Source organism: Balaenoptera ricei, chromosome 6 (assembly GCF_028023285.1).
Source record: "Balaenoptera ricei isolate mBalRic1 chromosome 6, mBalRic1.hap2, whole genome shotgun sequence".
NCBI lineage: Eukaryota > Metazoa > Chordata > Mammalia > Artiodactyla > Balaenopteridae > Balaenoptera > Balaenoptera ricei.
Window position 1 is genome coordinate 16,674,300 of NC_082644.1, and position 27,372 is coordinate 16,701,671.

General features: G+C 41.8%; 1 protein-coding gene across 1 annotated transcript in view; it reads right to left on the minus strand.

The window, feature by feature from the left end:
- Positions 1-975: 975 nt before the first annotated feature.
- Positions 976-27,372, minus strand: part of XPO7 (exportin 7) — an 88,542-nt gene continuing 62,145 nt past the window's right edge. The window contains exons 9-28 of the mRNA XM_059926968.1: positions 25,619-25,738; positions 23,751-23,897; positions 22,860-23,032; positions 20,751-20,944; positions 20,196-20,301; positions 17,986-18,121; positions 17,395-17,468; positions 16,148-16,231; positions 15,153-15,213; positions 14,632-14,740; positions 13,551-13,657; positions 11,165-11,253; positions 10,321-10,428; positions 8,269-8,351; positions 7,879-8,093; positions 7,510-7,648; positions 5,499-5,659; positions 4,269-4,367; positions 3,610-3,737; positions 976-2,585 (exon numbers count right to left, since the gene is read on the minus strand). Of these exons, the coding sequence (XP_059782951.1) occupies positions 2,492-2,585; positions 3,610-3,737; positions 4,269-4,367; positions 5,499-5,659; positions 7,510-7,648; positions 7,879-8,093; positions 8,269-8,351; positions 10,321-10,428; positions 11,165-11,253; positions 13,551-13,657; positions 14,632-14,740; positions 15,153-15,213; positions 16,148-16,231; positions 17,395-17,468; positions 17,986-18,121; positions 20,196-20,301; positions 20,751-20,944; positions 22,860-23,032; positions 23,751-23,897; positions 25,619-25,738 (2,427 nt within the window). The 3' untranslated portion in view covers positions 976-2,491. The remainder of the gene's footprint in view (positions 2,586-3,609; positions 3,738-4,268; positions 4,368-5,498; positions 5,660-7,509; positions 7,649-7,878; positions 8,094-8,268; positions 8,352-10,320; positions 10,429-11,164; positions 11,254-13,550; positions 13,658-14,631; positions 14,741-15,152; positions 15,214-16,147; positions 16,232-17,394; positions 17,469-17,985; positions 18,122-20,195; positions 20,302-20,750; positions 20,945-22,859; positions 23,033-23,750; positions 23,898-25,618; positions 25,739-27,372) is intronic.

Here is a 27,372-nt window from a genome sequence, read left to right on the forward strand (position 1 = left end):
ACCACCTCTGGTGAGTTTCTTCTGAAATTGTTTTTGTGGAAGGAAAGGGAGGGGTATGGGGTTTTGCTGGTCAATCAGCAGCTCAGGATAGTTGGGGGAGAGGGTTTCTTCTTCAAGTACCCGTGAGAAAGTTATTTTTTTGTCTTATTTACTGCAGAATTAGAATTCCAGGTCACTGGAACATGTGACTGGTGTGTTCTGCATATTAATGCAGCCTGACCATTTTCTATTAGGTTTAGAGATAGACTTGGCTAAGATGAATCAATTATATTTGCCTTAAAGCTATTAGAATACATTTTTTTTTTTTTTTTTTTTTGGGCCTGTGAAATAACTTTGGGCCAGAGACTGAAACAGCAGACAAAGGTAGCAGTATGTCTAGTGGACAAGAGTGGCTCTCTAGAATCTGTGATCATTAACTCTGCATTAAGGTACAGGTAGGCGTCGCAGAACCTTAATAATTTTCAGTGTTCCTGGCAACTAAATTCTTTTACACCTAGGTACTACATAGCATGGGGGATGAGAAACAGTCCCTGTTCATGGCAGTGTTCTTCATTTGACAGTTCTGGCTCTTGAGGTCTGCCAGGTATTTTAGGGGATAACACTTATCCTTGAACTTGTCGGGGTCTAATGAGTGAAACCCAGCCCACATTAAGGAGCATATGTCAGAACATTAACTAAACTGGGATTTCTGCAATTATTACTTCTTTCTTGGTTACCACCTGGAAGCTCGTAAAGTGGCTTCACTTTTATAACTGTGGACCCAGCATATTTTTTATATACAGATATATATCAACTAAACGAATCCTGTTTTTAAAAGACATTGAGTCAGACTTAGTCCAACGAGAAGCTAATTTCACAAGGTTGAGGGGTGCCTGTCACCCATTGGCTTTTAGGAATGCATGTTTCAAACATCTTCCTGAGTGCAGAGTGAGACATGTCCCTGCAGACACACTAGACTTGATTGCTGAAACCAGGTCAGTAGAAACCATTGAAGTTTATTGGCGGTCACAATGCTTACACTGTATGCAGCAAACACCCTTACAAGTCTATCCGCGACCTGATCACGCAAGAAAGGATTCACCACACAGTCGCCAGAGGAGAAGGAAAAAAAAAATTAACAGGCTTGTTTCTGGGGGCAGAGGAGAGAAATAAAAAAAAAACCTAATTGATGAGTGTCCCATGGGCAAGAGCTGAACTAGAGATGCGTACAACTAGCAGCAACAATTGTGGAAAAAGTACAAGGCAAATAGCTTTCTCCATTAATTTTCCTCCGTAGGTTAATTTTTTTTAATATTCAAAACATTTATTATGGTTTTCATTTTATAAAAATGTATATTTTTAAAGGGGTGGGAGAATGTTAAATACTTCATGCTAGGCAGACCTTGTTATTAAGAACCCCTCCGCTGTAGTAACTTCCTCCAGTTCATACATTCACGAGTGCAGGGTACATATATAAATATCCACACGCACACATCCACACACACTGCCTCAAGGGCTGGGGAAGACTAAAAGTTATTGGCCGCACACGACTGGGCCTCAGGTGACCTCATCCAAATCGCTCAGCAGGAGAGCAACTGGCTCAATTCCTTCTCTCTGGTCTCCACTTGTACAGAGACCAAGAACCCTAAATCATCGAGTTACATCTGGCTTTTAAAAGCAAGAGGCGTATGTCTGAGGATGGGGATAAGCGAAGTGGGAAAGAGGAGGAAGCTAAGAACACCAAACACTTTTAGCTGGAGTTGTCTGTCACCGCAAGAGGCCAAGGGACCTAGGGCAGCATCTAGGTAGAAGGGGGAGGGATGGTGCTCCGCATGGCTTAGAGTTCCTAATAACAAGGGTGATACAGTAACAGGAAGTGATAATTTGGGGGGCAAGGAAAGGGTAATAAGAAAAAATATACATTTGGAATTTTTACTTTTTTTTTTTCTTTTTTTTTTTTGCCTCTCTACACTGTGTCACTAAATATATCTCTGCACGTTCACACATCCTCGTCCAGTAAAGCTTCAGGCCACCAGAATACACATTTTTTCCTCACTCGCATACATAACCCCTCACATCAGCATTGGTGCACTAGACTCTGTAAAAATTTTTCAGTCACACTTTGTTTTTAAACTTGAGTCAATATAAACCTTGTTCAAAATGTTATGAAAAAATGTACATGTTTATACAAGGCAGGTTGTGACAGGACACTGGGGTTCTTTCCCCGTGGGCGGCCCCAGGAGGAGGGGGCTGGAGTCTCACACATTTGTGTCTCTATCTCCTCCCACCACCCTTCCCACCCAATCCCCCAGGAACCAGCAGCGCCCTGCCCCCCTAGTGAGTGCACTCACACCCCTATTCCCTGGGGAAGAAGCTAGCTGACCTTTGCCATTTTCCCCACACCCCTGGAGGAGGGGGCCAGGATCAGCCAGGCCCTCTCCATTGTAATTGTTCGCCCCTCTGGGCCAGACCAAAGGGACGCTGCTCTGTACAGGTAGAGTCCAAGGAGGTGTCAGCTCATCATATCATTGCTATTCACGCCGTAAGTGGAGTTCTTCATCGAGTCGTTGACTTCTCGACGGAATGCCGACAGATTCTGGGTGAACCTACAGAGAGGATGCATGTAGGTTGGGGGAGCAGGGTGGAAGGGAAAGATCTTTGCCTAAAACGTTTCTAGCAGACAAGTGGCTACTGAGAGGCAGAACGTATGAATCGGTTCTGTTTCTAAGGTCAGTTAATCTCAGTCTTAAGACTTTAAGGGAAAGTTGGGCTAGTTTTGCACCCCTTTCTACTTGACAACTTCATGGCAGGCCTCGAGATCTGGTCAAATCTGGGGCTCTGAGGATCACCTTGGGTTCATGGCAGCACAAAAGGAGCCTCACTGACAGAGACGGGAAGTAACCCTCACGAAGTGAGGGCTGGGAGAGGATGAAGCTGTCTCATTTCTTAATGCCAAGAGACCTGTGCTGTCCAGTATGGCAGCCATTAGCCACACGTGGCTGTAGACTACTTGAACTGTGCTCAGTGCAACTGAGGAACTGAATCCAATTAAAAGAAATTTAAAATTCAGTTCCCCAATCGCACCTTAATTAAAATGCCGTATTTTAAATTAATTAAAATTAAAGAAAATTTAAAAATCAATTTAGAAAAACCTGACGTTCAATTCAGTTATTGGACAACTTCTAAGTATGTCTGGAACAACTTGAGTATGGGAATCTAATTGCAACTGTAAGTTTTACGAAATCTAAATACAAATCAAGTATTTCCGATGAAAATGTAGCATATGAATTGAGATGCCCTGTTAAGTGTAAAATACACAGGATCTTGAAGACTTAGTACAATAAAAAGAATCTTGAAATTCTCAATTTAAAAATATTGATTACACATGGACATGATATTATTTTGGATACATGGGTTAAATAAAATATATTAAAATGAATGCTGTCTGTTTCTTTTTACCCTTTTTAGTTGTGGCAACTAGAAAATTTAAAATTACTTTGTGGCTTGCTTTTCTATTGGGCAGTACTGCTTTAGACGGCCTCTAAAAGACTTTTAAGGAGTCTCCCTCATTTCAGTGATTTGAAAAGTAACACTTGCCTAGGGTTTCTTGCCAGAGCCTTCTACACTCACCTGTCTCTGTTTTTCGTTAGAAGATTTCGCTCAATGCCTTCCATCAGGTTTTCGAAACACAGATGCATAGCCTGCTGCTTCTCTGGTGGCTGGCTGTTCACGATACTGTTCCTTAGGTCAGAAAAATACTGTAGGGCAAAGTGGGGGGGGGCAGTAAGGAGAGAAGATGGGGAAAGGCTGACTAGCCCTCCATCATCTGCAGAGTGGAAGGAGTGTTCTCCTCCAAGAGATGGAATATCTATTAAAATTGGATACTTGTGTTTTTTAAAGTTCAAGCAAACACCTGTAGGATAATACATCTTTATCTTACTTAACAATCTAGAATTTTAAATTTGTAAATGCTATGAGGGTCATCTGATCCAGATTCTTTTATAGGAATCTCTAGACTTATGTCTGTTTACGGCAGAGCTGGAACTAGAACTTAGGCCTTAGGTGCTCTGATCTCTAGGTATCTTCTCTTCTTGTCACACTTCCTCATCCTTTCCCTTTTGTCTGAACTGCCACAGGTGCTGACTTCTAACCGTTAAGTGATTATATGCTGTTCAGAGCATGAATAGGACATGCTCAGAAAATGGGCCACTTTCCCTCTTTCACCACCGTGGGGTGTTGCTGTAAGTGTCTCTCACAGTGCCCTGGACACCAGGGAGCTGTCCTCTTACCTTTTCGTTAAGTAGTATCAAGCCGAGCAGGGGCCGGGACATAGACCACTGGTTCCTGCAGTCTTCGAAGATGATGATGTTCAGCACCGTTGACAGCATCTGGAAATGCAGAATCTGAGGCAGTGACCTAGTGTGTGGCTACTCAAGACAGAATTACAGATTCCAAACAGAGGTGTTTATTAAGTTGAAGGCCTTTTCTACCTAGAGTAAACCAGACGAGTATTTCATGAAGCTTCATTTAAATCCTCTATTACAAGGTAAGTTTTGTTTCTAAGATATTTCCTTTTTTGTTGTTTAAATTGGTTTGAAAATTCAATTAAAAATGGGCCTTTCCAGTTAACCCTGAGTTTTGTGGGTAATAGGATGGGTCAAGTAAATGATTATAATAGGCAAAATCACCTTGCACTATAGCTCCCAGGATCTTTTCTCAGAAGAGAGAGCTTTATAACATTTTGGGGACGTTCACTACTCCTTTAGAGAACAATGTAGACAAAGATGAGATTGGTTAAAATATTATTGGCTAAAAGTCTACTTCCATTGATTCTTTTTCCTTATGTATTTTTACCCGGTATATTCCTGCAAATCTTATTTGTGAAAAGATGTTGCATACAAATAAAATAATGGTAAACATACGGTTTGATCTCCACGTAGTCAGTTATCTCTTTTTGTCCTGCACTCTTTTTTTTTTTTTTTAAATTGAAAGCGAAGGTGGTACAATCTTTTTTTGGCTGCGCCATGAGGATTGCGGGGATCTTAGTTCTCCAACCAGGGAACGAGCCCACGCCCTTGGCAGTTAAAGCTTGGACTCCTAACCCCTGGACCGCCAGGGAATTCCCTGTCCTGCACTCTTGTTTCTGTTTTGCAAGTGGCAGTACAAGTGTTACAGCTGGATACTGCCAACTCATGCTCCATTTACAGCAATGGATGAGCAAAGTCACTGTCATGGAAGGAGGATAGTGCTCATGGGACAGGCCCAAGGCATGGAGGTTAGTGTGACACTCGGAGAACAATTCAGAATTTGATTTTTTCAGATTTTCTATATCCATATCCAATGATTACTCAGGTAACTGAAAATCCACCGCAATTTTAAGGTATAAAATTCACCTTGGCAGCATTAACCAGGTGAGATGTTAGTCAAACTCTTCATCTTGCTTGGCCTCTCCTCTCTCACAAGAGAGGTTCTCCCACCGTGGGACACCCACACTGCCTCCGACCCCTCATGCTCCTTACCTGCTGGATCATCTCCGGATGCTGCTGCATGATATGCAGAAAGCGGTCGCTCTCCTGGTTCAGCGGCGTCGTCCTCTTCTTGGTGCTACGTGAAAGCTGCTTGAAGAGGTATGTCACAATGTGGTCCAGGCAGGAGCAGCAGCCTGTGCACACCATGGTGTCTGGAAGAAAGACGGGGAGGGGTGGAATAGAGCAGGGATGCTGAGCTGCTTATGGTGACTCGGGTGAACGTGAGTTGCCCTTAGCTGAGATCCCACAGAGGCCCCCAGTCAGACTGGGAACTGTGGTCATTGCAGCCAAGACCACGGCTTGGGATGCTGCTTATTAACCTCTCACCCTCATCGTACAGCAAGGTCCAATTCTAAGTCTGAAAAAGAGTCTGTCATAATAGATAATAATATAAACAATATTGAAATTATTGACTCAGTATGATATGGATTTATGTCTTCTGCTTCATAATATCAAATAGCTTACAATACAGCAAGTACTTTTATTGTGCTAGACATTGTGCTGAGGACTTTATAGGTTATCATCTCTATTTTATCCTCTTGAGAACTCCAGGAGGTAGGTGTTCCATTTCGCGAATGAGTAAACTGAAGTCTGGAGAGGTTATGTGACTTGCCTCAAGGTCACACTGCTAGTCACTGGAAGAGCTGTGATTAGAAGCCAAGTCTGAGGTGTGGGCCTATACTCTGAGTTACCTGGGTGATTGTCACTAAACCCAGCTTAATACAGCCTATCAACACCTACAGTTTGTCAGAGTGGGGCACTGTAATATTTGTTTATCTATGATAGCATCTCCGGGGGAGTGTGTGGTGGGAAGCTGCAGACTTGTCTATTCATTTTATTAAGGGGACACTGCAGCACAGCCTGCAGACAGAGCTGACTAGGTGAGGCACAGGCCACAGGCCTAGAAGAGTAAAGCATGCTGCTTCCGTTCATGCAGAGGTCCCTCTATTTTCAAGAAGCTAAAAAACAGCCTTCAAAAGCAGGGTCTGATACCCTGGCTGGACTGTTCTAGATACGGCTACGCCCCCTGCTGGAGGTAAGTGCGTATCAAAGAAGTGGCCCAGAGCAGAGGTGTGGCTAACTCACCACGATAGACAATCCAAAAGTCATTCTCTGTGCATCTGTAATATTTCGTGATGATTTTGCAGTTGACTTAATCTTCCTATTTATGTTTTGCTCAGCCTAAGAAAAAAATGTACTGTATTCTCTGAACATACACACTGACTAAGATTGCTGGAACGCAGCTTGGTAACAAAATGGTTGACAAGAACCAGGTAGAACAGGATGAAAAAACTTACGGAGCTAGCTGTGTAAAACCTTCCACTGCCCTAAGGATAGAACCCACGTGTACTGATATGGCTTAAGGGCAGCCTTTGTGATCTCCAGATTTGCCCCTGCTTCTCTCTCTCCCTCCAGCTTCACTTCATTCCTCCTCTTCTCTTCTGCACGAGTGTGCCAGCCATCAGGATTTCCTGGCCCTTTTTTGCCAGCAGGTGCTAGTACTTGCTGTTCTTGCTGCTAGGGAGCTTCCTCCTCCACTAATCTGATAATGCCGGTTCAGCTGTCAGCTTTACGCTTTGATACCAACTCTTTCAGCCAGCCTTGCAGGACCCTACCTCCTCAAAGCCAGGAGTTTAGGTATTCTTCCCGAGCCCTCCCACAGCACTCCGTACTTACCCTACTGCTGTGTGTACATAGGTTAAGGGTGGTAAACAGGCAGTTGTCTGTTTACATGTCTGTTTCATCTACCAGATAAAAAGCTCCTAAAGGACAAGGACTGATTACTGTATCCTTAGTGCCAAGCACAGTGCCTGGTCCATAGGAGGGCATCACTAAGTATTTGCTGGATGAGAATGTACCCATCAATTATACACTCTGTTGTTAGGATGAGCTCCCCAAAGCAGTCATCCTTTTGGATACTGGGGCAAGATTCTCCCTTCTGTTTAGTTAAGTGGTAAAAACCAACCAACCAACTCACCCACCCACCCATCCAGGTGCTTACCAAGTGCAGTAAGTCCTTCAGAAATGGAAGAGAGAATATACATGATGACATGAGGTTCCAGGCTTGCAATAAAGTTCATGTGGTCCTGGGTCAGGACTTCCAGTAGTGAATAGTAAGACTGGCTGAGCTTGGGGTAATCCTGTGGGAGAAGGAGGATGAAAATCAGCTTAGGTGCTGCGTACCTCAGCATGTGTGGAGCAAGATCTCAAATAAAATAGCTTAGCTCCCTTCAGATGGCAAGACAGAAGACCTAGGTGGAGCCAGCTTCTAGTTCTTCACAGAAACATTCAATCATGGTCTCAGCAGAAAAAAAAAGAAAGACTGACATGACGTCGGGCTCGGATCCTGTCAACGAAGCTTAGGGCTTACCAGGAGGTCGCTGTGGGGAATAGAGAGAAGCAGCTTGATGAAGGTCTGTAGAGCATTGTCCAGGGCGTCATCCCCATAGAGACGGAAGACTCCAAAATTGACGTAACTCCCACTGAGAGCAGCCTTCAGCATGGAGAAGCAGATGGAGATGCCCTTGAGCTTCAGTGCATAGACCTGATCCTTCGGGACCTCTCCTAGTGTCAGGATGCGATTGCCTGAGTAGACAAGATATATATTTACTCAGTCATGTGGTAACTGACAGTTCACATACCGCCTCAATCCTCTTGGCACCAGCTGGCGCTGTGACACAAGCGTACGAGACCCGCACTGCAGAGTGTGGTGACTGAGCTGGAACTCACTTCCAGGGTTCTGCTCCTCTTAAGCACTTACCATACATTGTTATCATCTTGCTGGTTTCTCTGAAGAGTAAGATGCCATTGGGGGAAGAGACATCAAACTGGAGTCGCTGGGATCTGAGCAGAGAACAGAGGAGACAAAGTCAGAGGTATGTTGCTGGAACACTAGGCTACTTCAGGCTCTCCCCTGAGTATGTTAGGTGATACTTTTTGCACAAAGACATGCAGATTACTTATCCTAATGTGAAATAACCAAGTTAACCCAAGATAACCAGTGATGTAGCTTGTATCTTGAAGACCAACATACTAGATTCAAGTTCTGCTGCTCAAACTGAAAACATTTAAAAGAAACAAAGAAAATGAGGCAGTAGATAAAATTATTCTCTTAAAATTCTCAATTTGCTTCAAGTTTAGCTTTTATCACAGCCACTTCTCGGTCGTACTAACTCACAGCCCTTCAGACTTTAATCTACATTCACCTTTACAGCTTCAGTAGCAACTGAAGGAGGGGTACGAGCATCGTGTCCCCTTTAGAAGAGGAAAAGCTGTAAAGGGACTGAGAATGTTACAAGGGGAGTGAGGCCAGGAGGGCAAACAATGTCAACAACCTGAGTTTGGGTTCCTGACTGTACCCTAGACCAGAGCTCCTCCTCCTTGGTTTGTTCTACTGCTTAGTGAGCGTCACTGACCTCACGGCTGGTAAGGTCTCAAACCCAGAAGTCCTCCTGATTCTTTCTTCCTCCCCTCCCTACACAGAATCCATCAAATCCAGCTCTACAATATGCCCTGAACCCACCCGTCTCCTATGTGGTCCTTCTGCTTCCACTCTTGCCCCTGTAGTCTCATTCTCCACGTGTAGCTAGAATGACACCTTTAAATAATGTCAGTGATACCATTTTAATTCCTGCTTAATATACTCCAGTAGCTTCCCGTGTAATGAGAGTACACGCCATCCTTCACTACTGCTGTACTAAGTCACCACACGATCTGTCTGACTCGTCGCCTACCTTGACCTCCCCTCCTTCACCAGGCTCCAGCCAGTGGCATTCTGCTGTCTCAAGTCCCAGCAAGTTCATCCCATCTTGGGACCTCTGCACTTGTTTTCTGTTGAGAGTGCTCTTTCCCCTCATCCTTGCAGGGATACCCGAATCTTTCTGCTCATTCATATTACCTTCTCTGAGAGGCCTTCTCTCCTTCCAATTCCCCTCTGTTTTATTACCTTATTTAACTTTTTTCATAGCACGTATCACTGTCTGAAATGATCTTCCACACTTTTTTTTTTTACTGTCTGTCATCCCCCCAGAATGCAACATCTAAGTGGGCAGAGGTTTTGTCTGGCACAATCGATATGAAAGTGCCTAAGTGGCAAAGAGTAGATGTTCTTAAATGTCTGTTTTATAAATGAATAAGTCTTAACTGTAAGCCTCATGGGAGGCTATAGCTTCTATGAATATTACCCACTTCTTCACTAAGATAGTTTTAAAAATTATTAATTCTCAGGGTGCCTTAAGAGGCAGATACAGACCTGAAATTCTAGTGAAGTCAAGGTGCTGGAGTTTTCTTTCCTTTCCATCCCTAAGTTGCTGGGCAAATCTAAAATGTGGTATTTTGGAAATCTTTCTCACTTTTAAGGTAAATCTTTACCAATCCAGCTGTAATCTGCCCAACAAATCCCTTTCTGCAGAAAGAGTGTTCTAACATGTCTGCATCCCTCAACAGTCTCTATAAAATGTGAACTATGGAATGTGATGGACGTGGCACCATCACTAAATGTTAACTTTTATACACGTGGGCAGGGAAATCAGAATTTTGGTTGCCAAATTCACTTCTCTTAAGAGTGGCTATCTTGAGACTCTTTTTAAAGTGACTTATTTCCTGCACGCAGCTATGGCTTTGTGTGGTTGGGGACACCCTTCTTTCAAACGAATAAAAACATACACTATAATCTTTTAGAGGTTTTCAAATTTTGATAGCAGTGAATCTTAATATCTTCCACAATCTGCTGAAAACACTAGATAAAGCAAATTATCTTAGGGATCTCTCAGATAAAAGGGCAGTTGTACCCTTTGAAAATCTCCCTGCTTACCTATTATGAACCAATTCAGCCATTAGCTTGAGCACAGGTGTGGTACAGGCTGGATCATGGTACCATAGCTCAATTGCCCGCTGGAGAATTGGCATGTAGGATGGGTAGCTGTAAATGAAAAGCTAAGGAAGAATTCTGAATCAAGAAAGGTACAGAATTTAAAATAATTTCTCAGCACTGGTCAAGCACAAACTGCCAAATTATAGTTCTCTAATTTCCTGTCTCTTGCTTGCTAATCTTAAGAGTCTTTCTAACCAGAAGGTGCTAAAGCGACCGTGTGTCCTTTAACTTGTAATAGGGATCTAACGACACACTGTAATTTACATAATTCCTTTCTTCTGAGGAGCACAATATATTTCATATTGTTCTACCCTCTTACCACTTCTGTAATGTGACAGGGAAGCAGCTAGTTCCTTTACATAACTATCTGAGAAACAGAGGCACTTAGATTTGAAGTGATTTGTTCAAGGTTATGAAGTTAGTAAGGTCAGACTTTCCAATTCCTAGTACAGCTGTCTTCTTTTGGTAGATTGAAATGTCTCTCTTTTCTAAGTGTAGCAAAATTCACATGCAACAATTCCACAGGCATTTATAACTGGGACCAAAAGAGAAACTGAGAAGCCACCTCACTCATTTCCCAATCTCAGTGACCAAAGCAGGCAGCATCATATTACTGGACCACTATGGAATGACAGCTTACAAGACATATGGCAGGCCTTTTGGGTAACTCTTCACCTTCTTTTGCCTCACAACTCCTTCCCCCCACCTTCCCGGATGACTTCATCACCCATTCACACTCCAGTCAGGGCTTGCTGTGGTACGCTCCTAGTCTGAGTTAGGATACATCCATTCAAACAGCATCATGAAGCTGGTCTTGGCATTGAAGGCGAAAGCTATCCCTCTCAGGTCTCTTACTAGGCCAACTAGAGTTCGCTGTAGTAGAAGGCAAAAATATGTTAAGATACAAGAAAGACCAAACCTATAACCACCTGATGGGGATTTCACATATCTGTAATCAAATTCTTCCTCCCATCATTCAACAAATACTCCTTCCCAAATATTCTCAATCGATCTCTTCCATACTAGAATGGAATCTTTTCACTTGGAAAGTTAGTTTTGGAAGCTTTTTATACCAAGAGAAAGGGATGGTTCTTGGCCCATCACGGCAAAAATAGAGGCTGATAAAATTTTAAGACATTAATGTGATAAATCATATGTAAAAAGTAGAAAAGCAAAAAAGCTTATTCAAGAAGAGGTAGGGAAAAAAAAAAGGCAAAAAAGTACATACAAGAAGAGGGAGAAGAGGCATATTCCTAAAGGTCTGGTCCACATCTAATTACAAAGGTGCCAGTGCCACAGGAATGCAAATGCAGACTCCATCAGAAGCAAGACAAGAGTCTACAGGTATCTGCCCTTTGGTTGGGGTGTCTGGAAATAAGACTGATGTGCCGGATCTTGGACCTATAAAGTACTAATACTATACTTTTACAGAAAAAGAGTGAGACCCAATGAGGTCAAATAATTTGCCCACAGTTGTGCTGGTAGGTAGCAAGAGGGCCAGGATTAGGACTTATAACACCAAGACTCCAAATCCAGTGCTCTCTTTCTCAGTAGAACTTTTACTAGTGGGCTCTGAACAGCAATAAAACCGCTTTCAAAAGCTAACAATCATCAGTAGGCACAGTTGGGTATCCTGACTCATTTATCAAAAATGTCTGCACTTCTGCTAACAGTCTGCTTTAAGCAAACAGTTCTATTCCTGAACAGATACCATAAGCTCAATTTTAAGTCTGAGACACGGGCAATCTAAAGGACTTGTTATATGAGGCATGACAGATACGGTGATGGTTGTAGTTCATGGCCAAGGTGGTTCTTTCATTAATTTTACTTGTTTTTTGATGGGGGAAAGGGCTGATATTCACTGATATCCCTCACTTATCCTTGACAGTGGTTGATACTCTATCCTGTTATTGATCTGTTCCACATTAACCTTAGCTTTGAATGGTACCCATCTCAGACCCCAGAACACTGGAGTAAAGAGGAGAGAGTTGGGCAAATGGTGTTGCTCTCTGACTTCCCTGCTAATCTGGAGAGAGAAAACTAAGAGGCTTTCTAAAGATGAAAAAGGAGAATTTTAGAATGTCAGGTAAAGTCTGGCATTTTGGGGGGCAATACCCCTGGGCTATTTGGTGGGTCTAAAATTCAGTATCAGTGTCATTATGAACACTGCAAAAAAGTCCTACAAATATTAATAGTCTAGTGTTTTCTGGTTTTGGTACAGAGATCTATAGGTAAAGAGAGCAGGTGTGCATGAAGTAAAAAGATGAGGAAAGCAAAAAACCAAGAAATGACCATTCTGACAGCCAGAAATCAATAACTAAAGGTAACTTTAAAATTCCATTTGTATGGAAATTCACAAACCCTTCTAAATGACTCATGGGTCAAAGAAGAAATCTTAATGGAAATTAGAAAATACAGAGAACTGAATGCTAATGAAAAATGTTACATATCAAAACTTGTGGATTCTGGAGACCTGTTCCACAACAATATGAATATACTTAATGCTACTAAACCATTCACTTAAAAATGGCTAAGACAGTAAGTTTTATGTGTTTTTTATGCCAATTAAAAACAACAAAAACAAAACCAAAAAACACTTGTGGAATAATATACCTAGAGGGATATTTATAGTTTTAAATGATTACATTAGGAAAGAAGGGCTGAAAAGTTAAGAAGTTACAACCACAGAACAACACCAAGGAAAAAGTATGAAGATAAAGATTAAGGGTAGAAATGAATGAAATACAAAACACAGATAAAACGGAGCTAAAACAAAGCAAAAAGTAACAAATCTCTGGCAAGATAGCTAGAAAAAAGAGAGAAAGCACTAATAAGCAGTACTGAAAATGAAAAGCGGGCATAACTAAATATACAACAGAGATTAAAAAGGCAATGAGAAAACATATAAAGTAACTTGATGCTAATACATTTAAAAACTTAGATAAAAAATCCTAAGGGCTGTTTAAGAACACACTTCAACTAAAAATAGAGTTTATAAACTTACACTGGTTCTTCTATTTCAAAATCCTTGGAGTCCAAGAGATTGAGTAGAAAGCTAAATTAGTGGAAAATGTATGGATAAGCACTATTTTCTGCAGTGTGACCCAATCTAGTCTCTCTCAGGGACTGCCCTCAACCAGAAGCGATCAATCAGTGGGTGAAGGACTCACCTTTGCCTCTTGCTCGTTGAAACTATTAGTACTAAACATCTGGGCCACAGCCTCAAACGCCGCTGTGAGCGGCAGCATGAACTGCTCATACTGATCTTCATCCTCTCCTGCAAGGAAGACAACCTGGGCTGTGACCCCAGTACAAAAAGATGCAAGGCTGTGTACGCATGGAAAATAAGATGGTATGACAGATGAGCAGACCCAAGGATAATCCAGAGGGGTCCCTTGATAATCCCGATAGGTACTAGTAGCAATTTCAGAATACAATGTATGTATAGAAATAATTTTTAAACTAGAAAAATCGTCACGGCAGAAATCATCTAGTCCAGGGATGACCCAATTTTTTCAATACTGAGATTTAATATCGGAGATTCTGATGTGTACAACGTACTGTGTTGCTTATGTTTCCTTAATTGAGAACTATAGTCAGTTGAGAAAGGACTGAGGCTGGGGTATGAGAACTAGATGAGACTTGAACTTGAATCAGGTGCTTGTGGAGGCCCTTCTTTTTATACCTTTCTTTTTTTTTAAGTAATCTTTCGTAAACATAGAAGGTTTTATAATGTAATTTTAGTAGGATTAAATTTAAATAGCTAAAAAATTATGATACTATTAAGCTTCAGTTTATAAGTTGAGCCCAAACTGCTAATATCACAACCAGGGCCAGAAAGGTGCTTAAGCCCTCCTGGTTCACATGTGCCAGTGAAGTGGGTACTGAGGAGTGCTGGCCGTCTCAGGTGGGTTGCACCTCAATGTGGGAGAAGGGGATTATCTGGCCAACAAGATGCATTTAGGAATCTCAATTCTCAGTTCCCTTATTTTGTAGATGAGAATTATGAATAGAATTTTAGAAGCACTGCACATCAAATGAAAACTTCAGACTCATACTGTTTTTCTCTTCCAGTTACTGGGACCATGATAGCATGATCTGTTCTTGGTGAAATCAGACTGTTATTTCAGGTAGTTTTGTTACTGTTGAAACAACAAAAAAGACCTCCCCCACATCTAGTTTTCTAGCCTCAAGTGAAAATTTAGAACCATGCCATATTACTTCACGAGCCTCTAGGATTTATTGCAGTACCTAAATCCACCATGAGGAGACGCCCAAGTGCTGTGTAGAAGGTAGTTCGACATCGCATGTCTGTCAGGTTGGACTGATTGTTAATACCCAAAAATGAAAAGTGCTCGCTCTATAGAAAAAAAGAAAACAAGTTAAAAAGATAAAAACATGGGTCAGAGGTAGAATGCAAGCCAGTAATTTCAGAATTACTGAGCCCTTTCAAGCTAATGGCTCTATTATCATTCCTTAAGGGTATAAGGGGTATTAAAATTTTTTTAAAAAAACTATTGTTATTGTTACCTACAACTAACTTATCTCCGTATGAGTAACAGTCGGTGACTTCACCATAACTCAGGTTATCTGGATCCCAAACAGCAGCTCTCACGACAGTAAGTGTAACCTGGCAGTGGGACGGGAGTCAGGGCACAGCCTTTGGCGGCAGCAGCGCCAAGGAGCTCAACTTAAACATCTCCCTTGTTTGCTGAGAGAGTGTGTGTGTGTGGCTGGAGAGCAGAATCAGGAAGAGGGGCTCAACCACTCACCGTGTGATTGTTCAGCATGAACTGTACCGCACTCAGCTTCACTAGTTTCCTTACACTACTGTATGTAAAGACAAAGGAAGAGGGTCAAGGAAAGTGTGATGCAAACTAAGAATCTTTAATGCAGGATGAGCACTTTCTAGGTTAGAGTACTATCAATTCCATACCCAGCTATCTTATTTTTCTTAACCATTTGAGTATGACACTGCCAAATGGGAAAAACAGGTGTTCTCTTCTAAGCAGCATTTAACTGATCAGTGAGAGAATACCCATACCAAAGTCCTATCTGTAAGAAAAGAGATAAAACCCAGCAGTTTCCCCCAAGAATCATGATATCCTAGAGTAACTTTTCTCAATGGGGCTGCTAGGGCTTCTAATTAAGCCCTAAAGCCCGCGTCAGGCATCCACTGTGTGTGGTGAATTAACCTCTCTCCTATGCATTTAGAATGAGACTAGCTATGTACGTACGATCTTTGGGAGAACTGAGAAAAAAGTCACTCAGATCATTTTTATAGGGTTTACTTCTCTTGCAGACCCCTGGTTGTGAAAGGCTGTCTTAGAGCAATTCAACCTTTACAGCAGACTGAGTCCAAGTCAAGAGGAAGTGTAGTAGCTACTTTTATTGCAAAGTTTGTAATCAGGCGGCTTCTACCTATAAACTGATAGAAAAATTCAGATGGACTTTGCTGCCACCTATGCTAAAACCTTGGCTACAAAGAGTGTGTACCTATCAGACAGACCTGTTGGGTATTTCTGGATCTTAGAGATAGCCAGGAATAAATCTGTGGTAGACTATTAGCTTGTCGGTTGGCTTATTTTTTAGGGTCTGGAATTATTCCTGGATTCTGTTTGGGTATTGCCTTTGGTTCCCAGGAGAATGGAAGATACTTTTAAGTACACATACAGCTAAATTAAAAGAGAAATGGAGGAGGCCATGATTTCTAAGACTGTGGCACTCCACAGTTGCTGTTTTGCCCAGAAGCCAGCTTAGAAAAGGATATCCAATGGAGAGGTCATTGAGAAGCTGTAGTGTCTTGGAGGTGATTGGTTCACAACGGCCCCAGTACTTCAGGTTGGTGATGCTGGAGGACAAAAAGAAAAAAAAAGCAGGAGACACTTTTGATATGCCTGGTATCTTTGAGAGTTGGGAGAAGAAGAAAATCATCCATCAAGAATCACCACACATCTGCATCACCAATTCACAGACATCACAACCACAAAAAATGGGTATAAAATCTCCGTACTTACATTTGGTTGACTAGAAAAATTATCCTTCAGATAATCTTCACTACTTGGTTCCAAAGCTACACTGGCCCATACCCAGGCCCTTGGAATTCTGGGGCACTCCAGGGCTGATTTCTGCAGCAAGGGTAAGAGATTTCTGCGGCAGTGATAACATGCAGACGTATGCAATTCTGCACCTGCACCATCCACTGTCAGCTGCAGAATTCTAGTAGCCCTTGCTTCTGGATTCTTGGCTGGCAGAGTCCTTTAGACCCCCTTTGCTTTTATCATCTTAAATGATTAACCAGCTCATGGATATGAGTGTTTAGGATTGGGATGGTTGGAAGGAGGCAAAACGTCACATTGCACACAGCCCTGGGTAATATATTTATTTGGCTCCTAGTGTGTGCTTTGATAAATTGAGCTCCTAAAAAGGGGGAAATGTAAACAAAGGGGCATAACTTAAAAAACAAACAAACAAACAAAAAAAACCAAAAAAGGGCCAATCAGGAGCTCCAACTTTGATGACAATCCAAACAACAGCACTAGATTTTGGAGATTCAAGACTCTCAGAGGGTGTTACGCTCCTTGAGAGGAGTACGCCTGTTTCAGAGCGGGGCTCTGCTCCTGGGGGTGCAGCTAGTGGAAATCAGTGCCAGGAAGTGAAAGCCCACTCTGGGCATCCTGGCAGCAGGGTGATCTGGTGAGGAGCTGAGCACCAGTCGCTGGGGAGGAAGGTCTGTTTTGCTAATGCCATGGCAGGGCTTCACCTGTGATTCCAGAGGCTGTAGATGAGATTCCGTGTGAACAAAATGAAATCCTTGCCTGTACAAGCCTGGAATGCTCTGGGGCCGGGCCATATCTCTAAGCACAGCTTGTCACACACTCAAATGCACAATTTTCTGACGCAAACGATCAATGCTGGAATACCAAGGCACTGGCAGCACAATGCCAAGATCACATTTTACAGTTGCAACAGGATTGCAAGGGACTCTTGCTGATGGCAAGCCAAAACACTTACATTTTTCCTATGAAGACGCTTAGGACCATGGTCTCATCATTCAAGCCCAGAACTTCTGAGAGTCGGCGGTACAGCTGGTGGTGTGTTTAGGGAAGAGAAAGTAACCAGAAAATATGGATTAGAAAAATCATATCCCAGTATTGTTTTTGTCCTCATTCAGGAGGCTAAGATATAAGAAGAAAACGGACAACAATGCTGGGGAAGTCTTTACTGAAGGAATGAGCTAGTTTCTAAGTATTACTAAATACTGGATAGATGCTGAGTTATCTTCAACCCTGAAATTACAAGAAGACTGTCAAAACCTTCTGTTGTTCTGAACATCAACTCATGTACAGAGACTGAGAATTGCCAATTTGGGGGAGACCAACAGATGTTCTGACTGGTCATTTATTCAGCACATGAAGTACTAGAAAAATGGACCCAATTCTTTGATGAGTCTCCCCAAATTCTACAGACCAAGAGGAACTATTTAGTTTATTCTGATACATAAAATCTGGAGATTGTACCTAAACTGCTCTCTGTCATTTCTCTTAATCAGAAATGCCACAACCAGAAGTGAGAACTAAATGGAGCCAACTGAGAGTCTGTTACCTTAGAGGATTTCTGCACCTGGTCCCCAATGTAGATCTTACGAAACTGTTCAAAAAAGCTCAGCATGGCCAATTCTAGTTTCTCGTTACCCGCCTGAGCCAAGCGAGAGTCTGTTAGGTTCATCAGCTGGAGCACCCTAGAGGTGGAAGAGCAATGATTCTCTCAACAGCAGGATATCCTGGTCACTGCAGAAAACCGACCTCCCCTGAAATGGGCACACACCCCCCCCTCACCCATCCTATTGGAAAGGCATTCTCTGCAGGCTGGAAGCTCCACTGCAGGAACAAAGTTCTCCATTTCTGCCCTACAGGGACCTCAGCCGAGGAGTATGAATGAACAGTTACATGTTTAAAACTTCTAGTCGCCTGAGACTGTAGATGGAGGCAGAACGCATAATTGCTTAAAAATAGTGGAAAAAACACTAGTACCAGGGTAATGGTCATCCTTGAAACTTCTGTGAGACCTTGAGTAAAGCAATTTATTTTCTGAGCCCCACTTCCTCATTTATAAAATGAGGTCGATTGGACTAAATACCAGTGGCTCTCAATCTTTTTTCTCATGGAGCCATAAAAGGAAAGGAGACACATGAAGGATGATGTTCACAGGCAGGTAACACTTCCAGGGACCAAGAGCAGATATGCTACCTGTGACTTCATCCCTCTTCCCTGCACCCATCCCCTCAAAAGAAAGCATACTGGAATGCTGGGATGAATAAGAATGATGCGATTACAAGTGAGTCATTTGGCATTTTGATAGTGTGAAAATAGGTAACAAACTATTGGTGACATCATGTGTGAATTGGACTCATTCATCGTGTTGGAACACTCAAGTTGAGAACCAGTATATGAGACACTGTCTAAACTCAATCTATATTATGACACACAGTATCACAGCAGGCTACAGAATCAGAAAGGTACTGGATTTCATCTTTATTAAATCTTAGATCAACTCTTCAAAAAATGCCAGTGTGATATGCCGTGGAGACTTTAGTCAGGATTAAGGCACCTAAGGGCAGATGGGCATCTGATAGATGAAGTGGGGGTGGAAAGAGACAAATGGGGATTTTCTGAATAAGAATAAAAATTATGGATTGAAATGTCTGGGGACCAATAAATTCTAAGGCATCATGTTAAAATGTGTTTATCTCTAAGGAGAGCATCTGAAAGTTTAGAACCCTTCAGGGTAGCAGTTCTCTGCAAGGTAACAAAACCACTTTCATAAAAATACTAAAACATTATTTGCCCTTTCACTCGCATTCTCACATGAGGGTGCAGTGGGGTTTTCCAGAGGCTATAAGACGTGTGGTATCACAACAGACTGAATGCAGAAGCAGAGAGGAGAATCCAGCAGACTTCTACTATGCCAGACATTAAAACAAAGCCAGTTTTCTCATTCACTTCTTCTGAAAAAATAGTTATTAAAAACAACATATGTTGACATGAAATGGGCTTATTGTTATTTTTAAACAAATTCATAAATATTTTAAAAACTTCTCAGTTTTACTTTCTAATACGGTAAGTATCGATAGATATAGCTTACATAAACAGAAGCTCTTTGAGGGCCTCCATACTTTTTAAGAAGGTAAAGAGTCCTGAAGAAAAGGTTTGAGAACCTCTGCAGGCTATTAAAAAGTCCTGCCTCTTTATTTCTATGTTAAGTAAAGTTTCAGAAATCATTAAATGCTCATTTATAGGTTTTTAGTAAGATTAGAATCACAGACACGAAGTAACTTGAGATCCTGTACAAGGGAAAGTGTATGGTCAAGAGATTTGAAAGGCTGTAGAAATTCTGTAATTCCATCTTTGGGGACAATTGAAGACCCACAGTTTCCTATTAGACTTACTCTGATAAGGCAAAAGCAGTCCACATTTCATTAACTCTGAGATACTGCACTTAAACAGAACTAAAAGCTACTCTCCACTCTGTATCCAATATGCTTAATTCTATATCCATCATTTCCTTTGCTGAATTACTGCAGATGGTTTTTTAGTAAGGACTGTAGGCATAGCTGTTGCTGTACTTAATAAAAGGTTTGAATTTGAACTTGTAACAGTTCTTCATGGGCAATCAGCTTCATAAGATTATACTTATATTCTATAAATGGGGAGAAAAGCACTAACAGAAGCATGTCAAGTTCCCTGGTCTCATGACCCGAAAGGGGGTGGGAGGGTCACAGCAGTGAAACAGGAAGCCTCCACGGGAGCACTTACCGACAGACAAGCTCACCGTCCATAGCATCTTGCTCGTCAGTGCTGGCAAAAGAGACCCGGCCACCAATCACTGCACCAATGATATAAACCAGCCACGTCAGCCTTCCTGCAACAGGAAGAAGACCCATTAGTGTCACCACCAGTGATCATTTCATGAAGAAATTCCTCACTGTGAGGTTCATTTCTTACTATGAGCTTCCTTAATCTCAAGAAACTGAAAAAGTCATAAAGTTTAACTGTTCTTCCAGAGAATAGCTACTCCTCTGCTCTGGTAAGGGTGATGCCAAGGGCGAAATTCATTAGATAACCAAGGCTCCCCTATCAGACAGGGTGGTTATTTTTACAGTGCAGTACCTTCTTAAACATACCCGCTGCCGGTATGATTTCAGTTGCTCCTCCCTAGTTCCCTGTGGCATTTATTATCAAATATTCTTTTGTGTATATGGAGCTAACTGATGATGGAAGAATTCTGGGGGGGAAGGTGAAAGAGAGGTAGCAACGAGCGAAAGCGTGCTGACAGCACCTTCTGCCAGGCCCCGTCCGCTGTCCACTCACCCTCCTGCACTGCAATGTCCATGGGGCTGGCGCTGGCACTCTGGAGCAGCTCCTGATAGGACTGGGCAGACTGGTCAAACAACTGCACGAGGAGCGCACATGTCTTCTCATATTCGCAGCGCCCGATTGTAGACAGCTGGTCCAACTGCTGCTGGACCAGACCTGTGTCCTCCAGGGGATCTTCCAGTCCGTCTCTACTCCCAGGGGAAGAAGGAAGGCGCGCTCTTAAAATATGCCTACTGATTTCTCCGTCGCAGCAGTTCTCCTTCTCCATTCATCCACCCCGTGCAGTTGTAGAGGCCCACATCCCAACACCACTTTCTACCAAGGAAGGAAGGTTAAGAACAGGTGGAAGGCAGGTGCCTCAACCTAGCATCAGTCTCCCGTAGGTATGCTCTGCCCATTGGCGTCCAGTCTTCCAATTCCCAGTCGCTTAACATTTGTCTGCCATGATCCTCTCAGTCCTACGCTTCTCACCCCTAAAAGCTCTTGGTTCTCAGCCTCTTGTTTGTTCCTGACTATAGTAAACTTTGTGACTACAAGTAACCTGTCCCTTGTGTGAGGCCATTGTGACCAGATGTGTTTTGGAATTCAGAAATCTTCAGATTTTAGGGAGGCACTATGATGCTTCTACCATGTAATATGAACCCTCCCTGGGCTGTGGCATGTCAAATACAATATTCCTGTAGCAAAATGTATAAATATTATGAACAGTCACACGAAGTAGAATTTTAAAAAAATGACTATAAATGGTCTCATATCAGCACATGTCAAGTTTTGCCACCAAATGAGTTTTGTGCCAAACTTCTGAGAAAAATTAATTCTCACATCTTAAATTTCAGAAATGCAGATGAGGCACTGTGGCTCTATATCAGGTCTTGCCTTATCTACTGGTTTCCTAGACTTGAAAGTCTTACCATAAGTTCGCCACGTACTGTTACATCATCGTATGACAACCCAGCAGCAGCAACACCAGGGCAGCAAGCATTTCACAGCTGTGTGTTTACCATGACCCACGCACGAGGCTGGGACACAGTAATGTAATCCGCATTACAACTGTGCCCAAGAGTACACAGCTATTAACCGGCTACGTGGGCCCAGAGCCCATACATGTAACCCTCCCCAGCATGGCCTTGCTGAAACTAGCTGAGGCCTCAGGAATAGAAACTATGCAGCTAACAGAACAGTGCTTTCCAATGGGCTTCACAAATACTCAAGATTTTGTAATGATTCAAGTCATAAACAGTTGAGACTATAATTCTTATGACAATTAAATGTACTTGATTCTGAGCAAATTAAGAATCTGAGTTAAAAAACAAAACAAAACACCCCAAACCTTCAGAGTCCAAGTAAATTCCCCTTAGAAATAGCTAATGAAAAAAGTATACAAGATAGGTCCCTACACAAAGAATAACCTCATTCTTTTTTTTTTCCGGCCACACCGTGCAGCAGGTGGGATCTCAGTTCCCTGACCAGGGATCGAACCCGCGCCCCCTGCAGGAAGCTCGGAGTCTCAACCATTGGACCGCCAGGGAAGTCCCTAGAAGAACTCCATTTTATATAGGTCATTTCTAAAGGGTCTGACATTTCTTTACTATAGATTTCTGGTCCAGTTAGTAGTCAAGGAAGACAGAAACCATGTGTCAGTATAATGCAATCAGTGATCGGCTGCCTGGAATTCTTACATCTTCTAGTAAGCTCTGGATTGTGTAGCTTATTTATCTACTTATTTCTTTAGAAGTTCACATTAAGCACCTATATTTTACACATTATAATTGTTGTCATCTATAGCTTATAAATGCTTCTCTCATGTTTGAAGGTAATCAGTGGCAAGGACAAACATTATACTGATACACTTTGTATTCAAAGATACTGCTATGGTTGGTGAAGAAGGGACACGAATAGGATATTAAAGAGAAAGACTCTTCTTTTGGACTTACTTTATGCTCTCCTCAGCTATTGTGCTAACGTGAAAAAAATGCCCATTATGGTGTTAGCTCCAATATGACTCATATCAAGTACGCTTTTGCCAACTGGGTGTCTGATCTCTGGCAAGTCGGACGCCAGGCCACCTGTGGGGAAAGAGGGAGGCTGCCCCAGTTTCCTTACCTCAGTATGATGTGCACAGATTCCAAACGGGATGTGATGTAGGCTTTGGTGACCTCAGGAGTATAAGTCTCCAGCATGTGGGGCTCTGTGGCTTTCACGTATGGCACGGAGGCTGCCAGCCGCTGCCATAGGCTCAGGAGATAGTGCACGCTATTTGGGGCAAATTCCCAATGCTAAGGAAAACCAAGAGAGTAGGAGGCATAGTTCTCATTTTTGTACATAATACATTAGTCCCATGCCATCTGACACAAAGGATAAAGACTTTTCTTAAAAAAAAAAAAAAGAGAGAGAATGAGGATAAACTTTGATGGGCTTTGTTCTGTGCACGGCAACTAGCCTAATGTGTTTACTGGTATTTCAGAGATTAAACATGCAATGAGAAGAGCCGTTCTGAGCTGGCTGAGTAACTGGCTCCCAAACATCAGAGAGCCTGTTAGAGACAGAGATGCCAAGGCTCCACCCTGGACCTAGTGAACCACAAATTATGGGGGTAGGACCCAAGCACCTGCATTTCTCATCCAGCTCCCCAGACGATTTTGATGCAAGCCATCGCCTGTGAGAACCACTGCCTACACATGACTAAGAAAGAGAGGGCGCTGAGTCTCTCTTCACTCTTCTGCCCAGCTCCCTGTTCCAATCTTGCCTTTTTTGGGGGACTAGAAGGGAATTCTCCCAGTCTTGAATCTAAATATTATTCTTGCAGTTCCCTCATGCTCCTCTAACTACACTCCTTGAACTTTTGTAACGTGAATGAGTAGGCTGCAGTAGTGACCACTCTGTGCAGGGCTGCCCTATACTTACATTCACTTCTGCCAAGGTTAAATAAAACCAATGAGTAAGAGAAGAGGTTCCTGTGTTTAGGAAGAAAGGGACAAGCAATCAAAGACAAACCTGCAGGCTGGTCACTGTGAAGTTAGCTATCAATCGGATGACCTCAGGGTAGTTTTCCACCTTTACTAGTTCTCCCAGTTGATAGTTACTCTTCAATCGGGCCAGTAGTCTGCAAAACTCATGGTAATTGTTTGGGTCTGATAAACTCTGGTGACAGCACAGGGAAGAAAATAAAATGTAAAATGTGATTCATTATACTTCTTCCCGAATGACATCTGGGATGGCATGAGGAGAGGGGGGAATCTGCTGCAGGTCATCATTCAGAATGACACATTTGTATAATGTTTAAAAGCAATTTTTTAAAAAGTCACTTTTAAAAGGGATTATTACATCTCGTCTGTCCATAATAGTCATCCTGTGAGATGGGGTTATTAGCCTCAATTGGAAGAGTCTGAAACAGAAGCCCAGAAGGACCACACTACTTGCCCAGGGCTGTAAAGTTGATTAATGGCAGAAAACGGGCACGATCTAAGATGTGACTGGTCTGTCTGCTTCCCACCAATCAAATGAAAAGTAATGAGATTTTTATTTTCACATCTGTCAAATCTGTCATTAAGCACAACTAAACTACAGTGGCAAAGTTACACAAATATTTCACATACTTTATTATGTCGTCTTTGCTACAATAAACGTACTCCTATATTAGTATGTTTATGTATTTTATTATATACTTATATCAAACACTTTTCATCTGTTTGCATACTACACCAGCATACTTGTTTCCTTACGTATGTCCTCCTCTATGAGAGAAGGAGGGCAGCTCTTGTTCTGCTCACCACGGAATCCCTGGCACATGGTAGGTGGCCCCATACAATTTGTTGATAGAATAAGTGAATTTTTAAAAAGAGGGAGAGAACAGAGTGTATTTAAAAGTGAACTGTTTTTATGATATTTTCTAGTGTGAAGAAATACTTAAAAAAAGGAGGTGTTAGCTCAGTCTTTGGGACTGAAAAAGACAAAAAGGGCAACTGAGTTATGGAATGAATATTTGAATGAGAAATAGCTCCCCTCCCACCTAAATGTAGCCCTATACACTTAGGTAAATAATGTACATTCAAAAAAATGGAAATGAAAACAAAAAACAAATTTTAGATTCTTAATTTCTTTGGGAAAAATGACTAGCTCTATCCTTATTTTCCTTCAAAGTGATCCCTTCCCTAACATAATGCCATTTGCAGCAACATGGGTGGACCTAGAGATTGTCATACTGAGTGAAGTAAGTCAGACAAGGAAAGACAAATATCGTATGATATCGCTTACATGTGGAATCTAAAAAAAAGGGTACAAATGAACTTATTTACAAAACAGAAGTCAAGTCACGGATGTAGAAAACAAACTTATGGTTACCAGGGGATAAGAGGGGGAGGGATAAATTGGGAGACTGGGATTGATATATACACACTACTATATATAAAATAGGTAAGTAATAAGAACCTGCTGTATAGCACAAGGAACTCTACTCAATACCTTGTAACGGACTATGTGGGAAAAGAATCTAAAAAAAAAGAGTGGATATATGTATATGTATAACTGATTCACTTTGCTGTACACCTGAAACTAACACAACATTGTAAATCAACTATACTCCAATAAAAATTAACAACAACAACCAAAGGGGATCCCTTCCCAGAATTCCTACATTCCTGAAGCTAGAGGATACAAGCTCCTCTTCTGGGTAAGTATTATTTAAATCTACAAATATACATTCACTTAAATCTTCTGAAGGATGACAGACTGAACTGTTTTCTATGATTTCTGCTAAGTGTGACCTCTAGATTGATTTTTCTTTGGAGCCATAACAGATAGGCATATACTAATCATACACACATATACACACACAAATAAAAATAAATTCTCAAAAATCTTACCTGTGGGTTTTCCAGTATTCGTTTAACACCATCAACAAGGTGAGAGAGAAACTTGGCCCTCTCTGCATTGTTAAACAGGGATCTTCTAACTGAGGCAATCTGTACTAAGCAAGATAATACCTAAAGCAGGGCACAACCCAAACACAAATGATCAAAAAGATTGTATAGCTATTTTCATTACCCTCTCCCCTGCTGTAAATATTCTTCTTTACATATGGCACTAATGCTGTTCTTTCAACCCCTGCTACCATTATAATGATATAAAAAAAAGATCAAGGGGGATGTAGCTTAGGATAGCTGAAACAGCTTTATGAAAAGAAAAATAAAAAGAGCATTAGATCCAGGTTGACGGTAACAACTAGTTAAATCCATAGTTTGGAAAGTCATCTACGTTTTATTCTTTGACCACCCTGATGGCTTCTTTGATTTGTGTTTAAGATATATATTTAAAGCTTGAAAATACCAAGCAATTCATAGTTTAAATAATGCTTTAGATTTAGTTTTTTTTTCTGTTTTATTAAGGCCTTTTGGCTAATCAGCCTTTGCTATGTAGTGCTATAATGAAATAACCAAGTCAGATCTGTGCCCTAAAGAAAACAGGTTTTATAATGAAAACATTTTCCCCTTTCCCCACTGTGCTAGCTATTTATATTCTGTTTGCCCCTCCAGATCTATTTTCTGCCCTTCGCCTCCCTGCTCTGCTCCCTGGGAGGCTGACCTCTGTTGACTAACAACAGCCAAGTTCCCTTGCCTTCTTGCTTCTCATTGGCTTCAACCACTGGAAAGTACCAGCAGGAGATCAAGGGCAGGAAGAAAGAGGAGCCCCCTCCTCACCCCCAGCTGGGCCATGGTTGGCAGAGTTTCTCTACCTCTGGTGAACAGCCCTCCCCTAAGTCACAGCTTCAGCTCTCTCCAGGGTTTCTTTCCCTTGCCCCTTGAGGCTCCCCACTATTGCTAGCCCCAGGGCGTGTACATCACCACCCCTTGTTGGATTCCCTTAATTTTGTCCACCCCTTTACAAACAATCCTTTCATTAATTACCCTTCTTAAGTGTGTTACTTTTTCCTGAAGTAAACTTAATGATACAAAAAACACGAATTCATGTTTCTGCTAAAGTGAAGGTCCACATTAATTTGGAAAACTACTATTACCAGGAAAGTAGTCTACTGCAGAAAAACTATGCAAAACACCCATTTACTTTACTGTATTTTCTCTGCATGTTTTGTACAATGGTATTTTATACCAACAATCTGAAATATCAGACCAACGCCTTTTAGGAACTGAATGAATTTTGAGATTTGAGGAGGTTAATTATGGCTTTAAAGGAGAAATGCAGCATTCCCAAGAGGTTTCAAATGTTATTCAGGATAAGTATGCAAATATGCCATCCCAGTACAGCTTCCATTTAGCACTTATGTAACATATGCTTGAGGGATTTTCAGAAATTTTCTTAGTCTTGACTTCTATCTATCTTCAAATAGACAATATAAGGTGAATTCCCCACATTCTAGCCTGTGGCAATTTGAGGTATAGTATAAAGTCAGATACAAAGGGAGACCAAAAGAGCTTGACATCTGCAGCAATCTGTCATTAGACAGGAACAATTATTTTTGGCCGCACTGCGCGGCTTGTGGGATCTTAGTTCCCCAACCAGGGACTGAACCTGGGCCCCTGCAGTGAAAGCGTGGATTCCTAACCAACAGACCACGAAGGAATTCCCAGGAACAATTTAGAAGGAATTAAGACTTTACTGT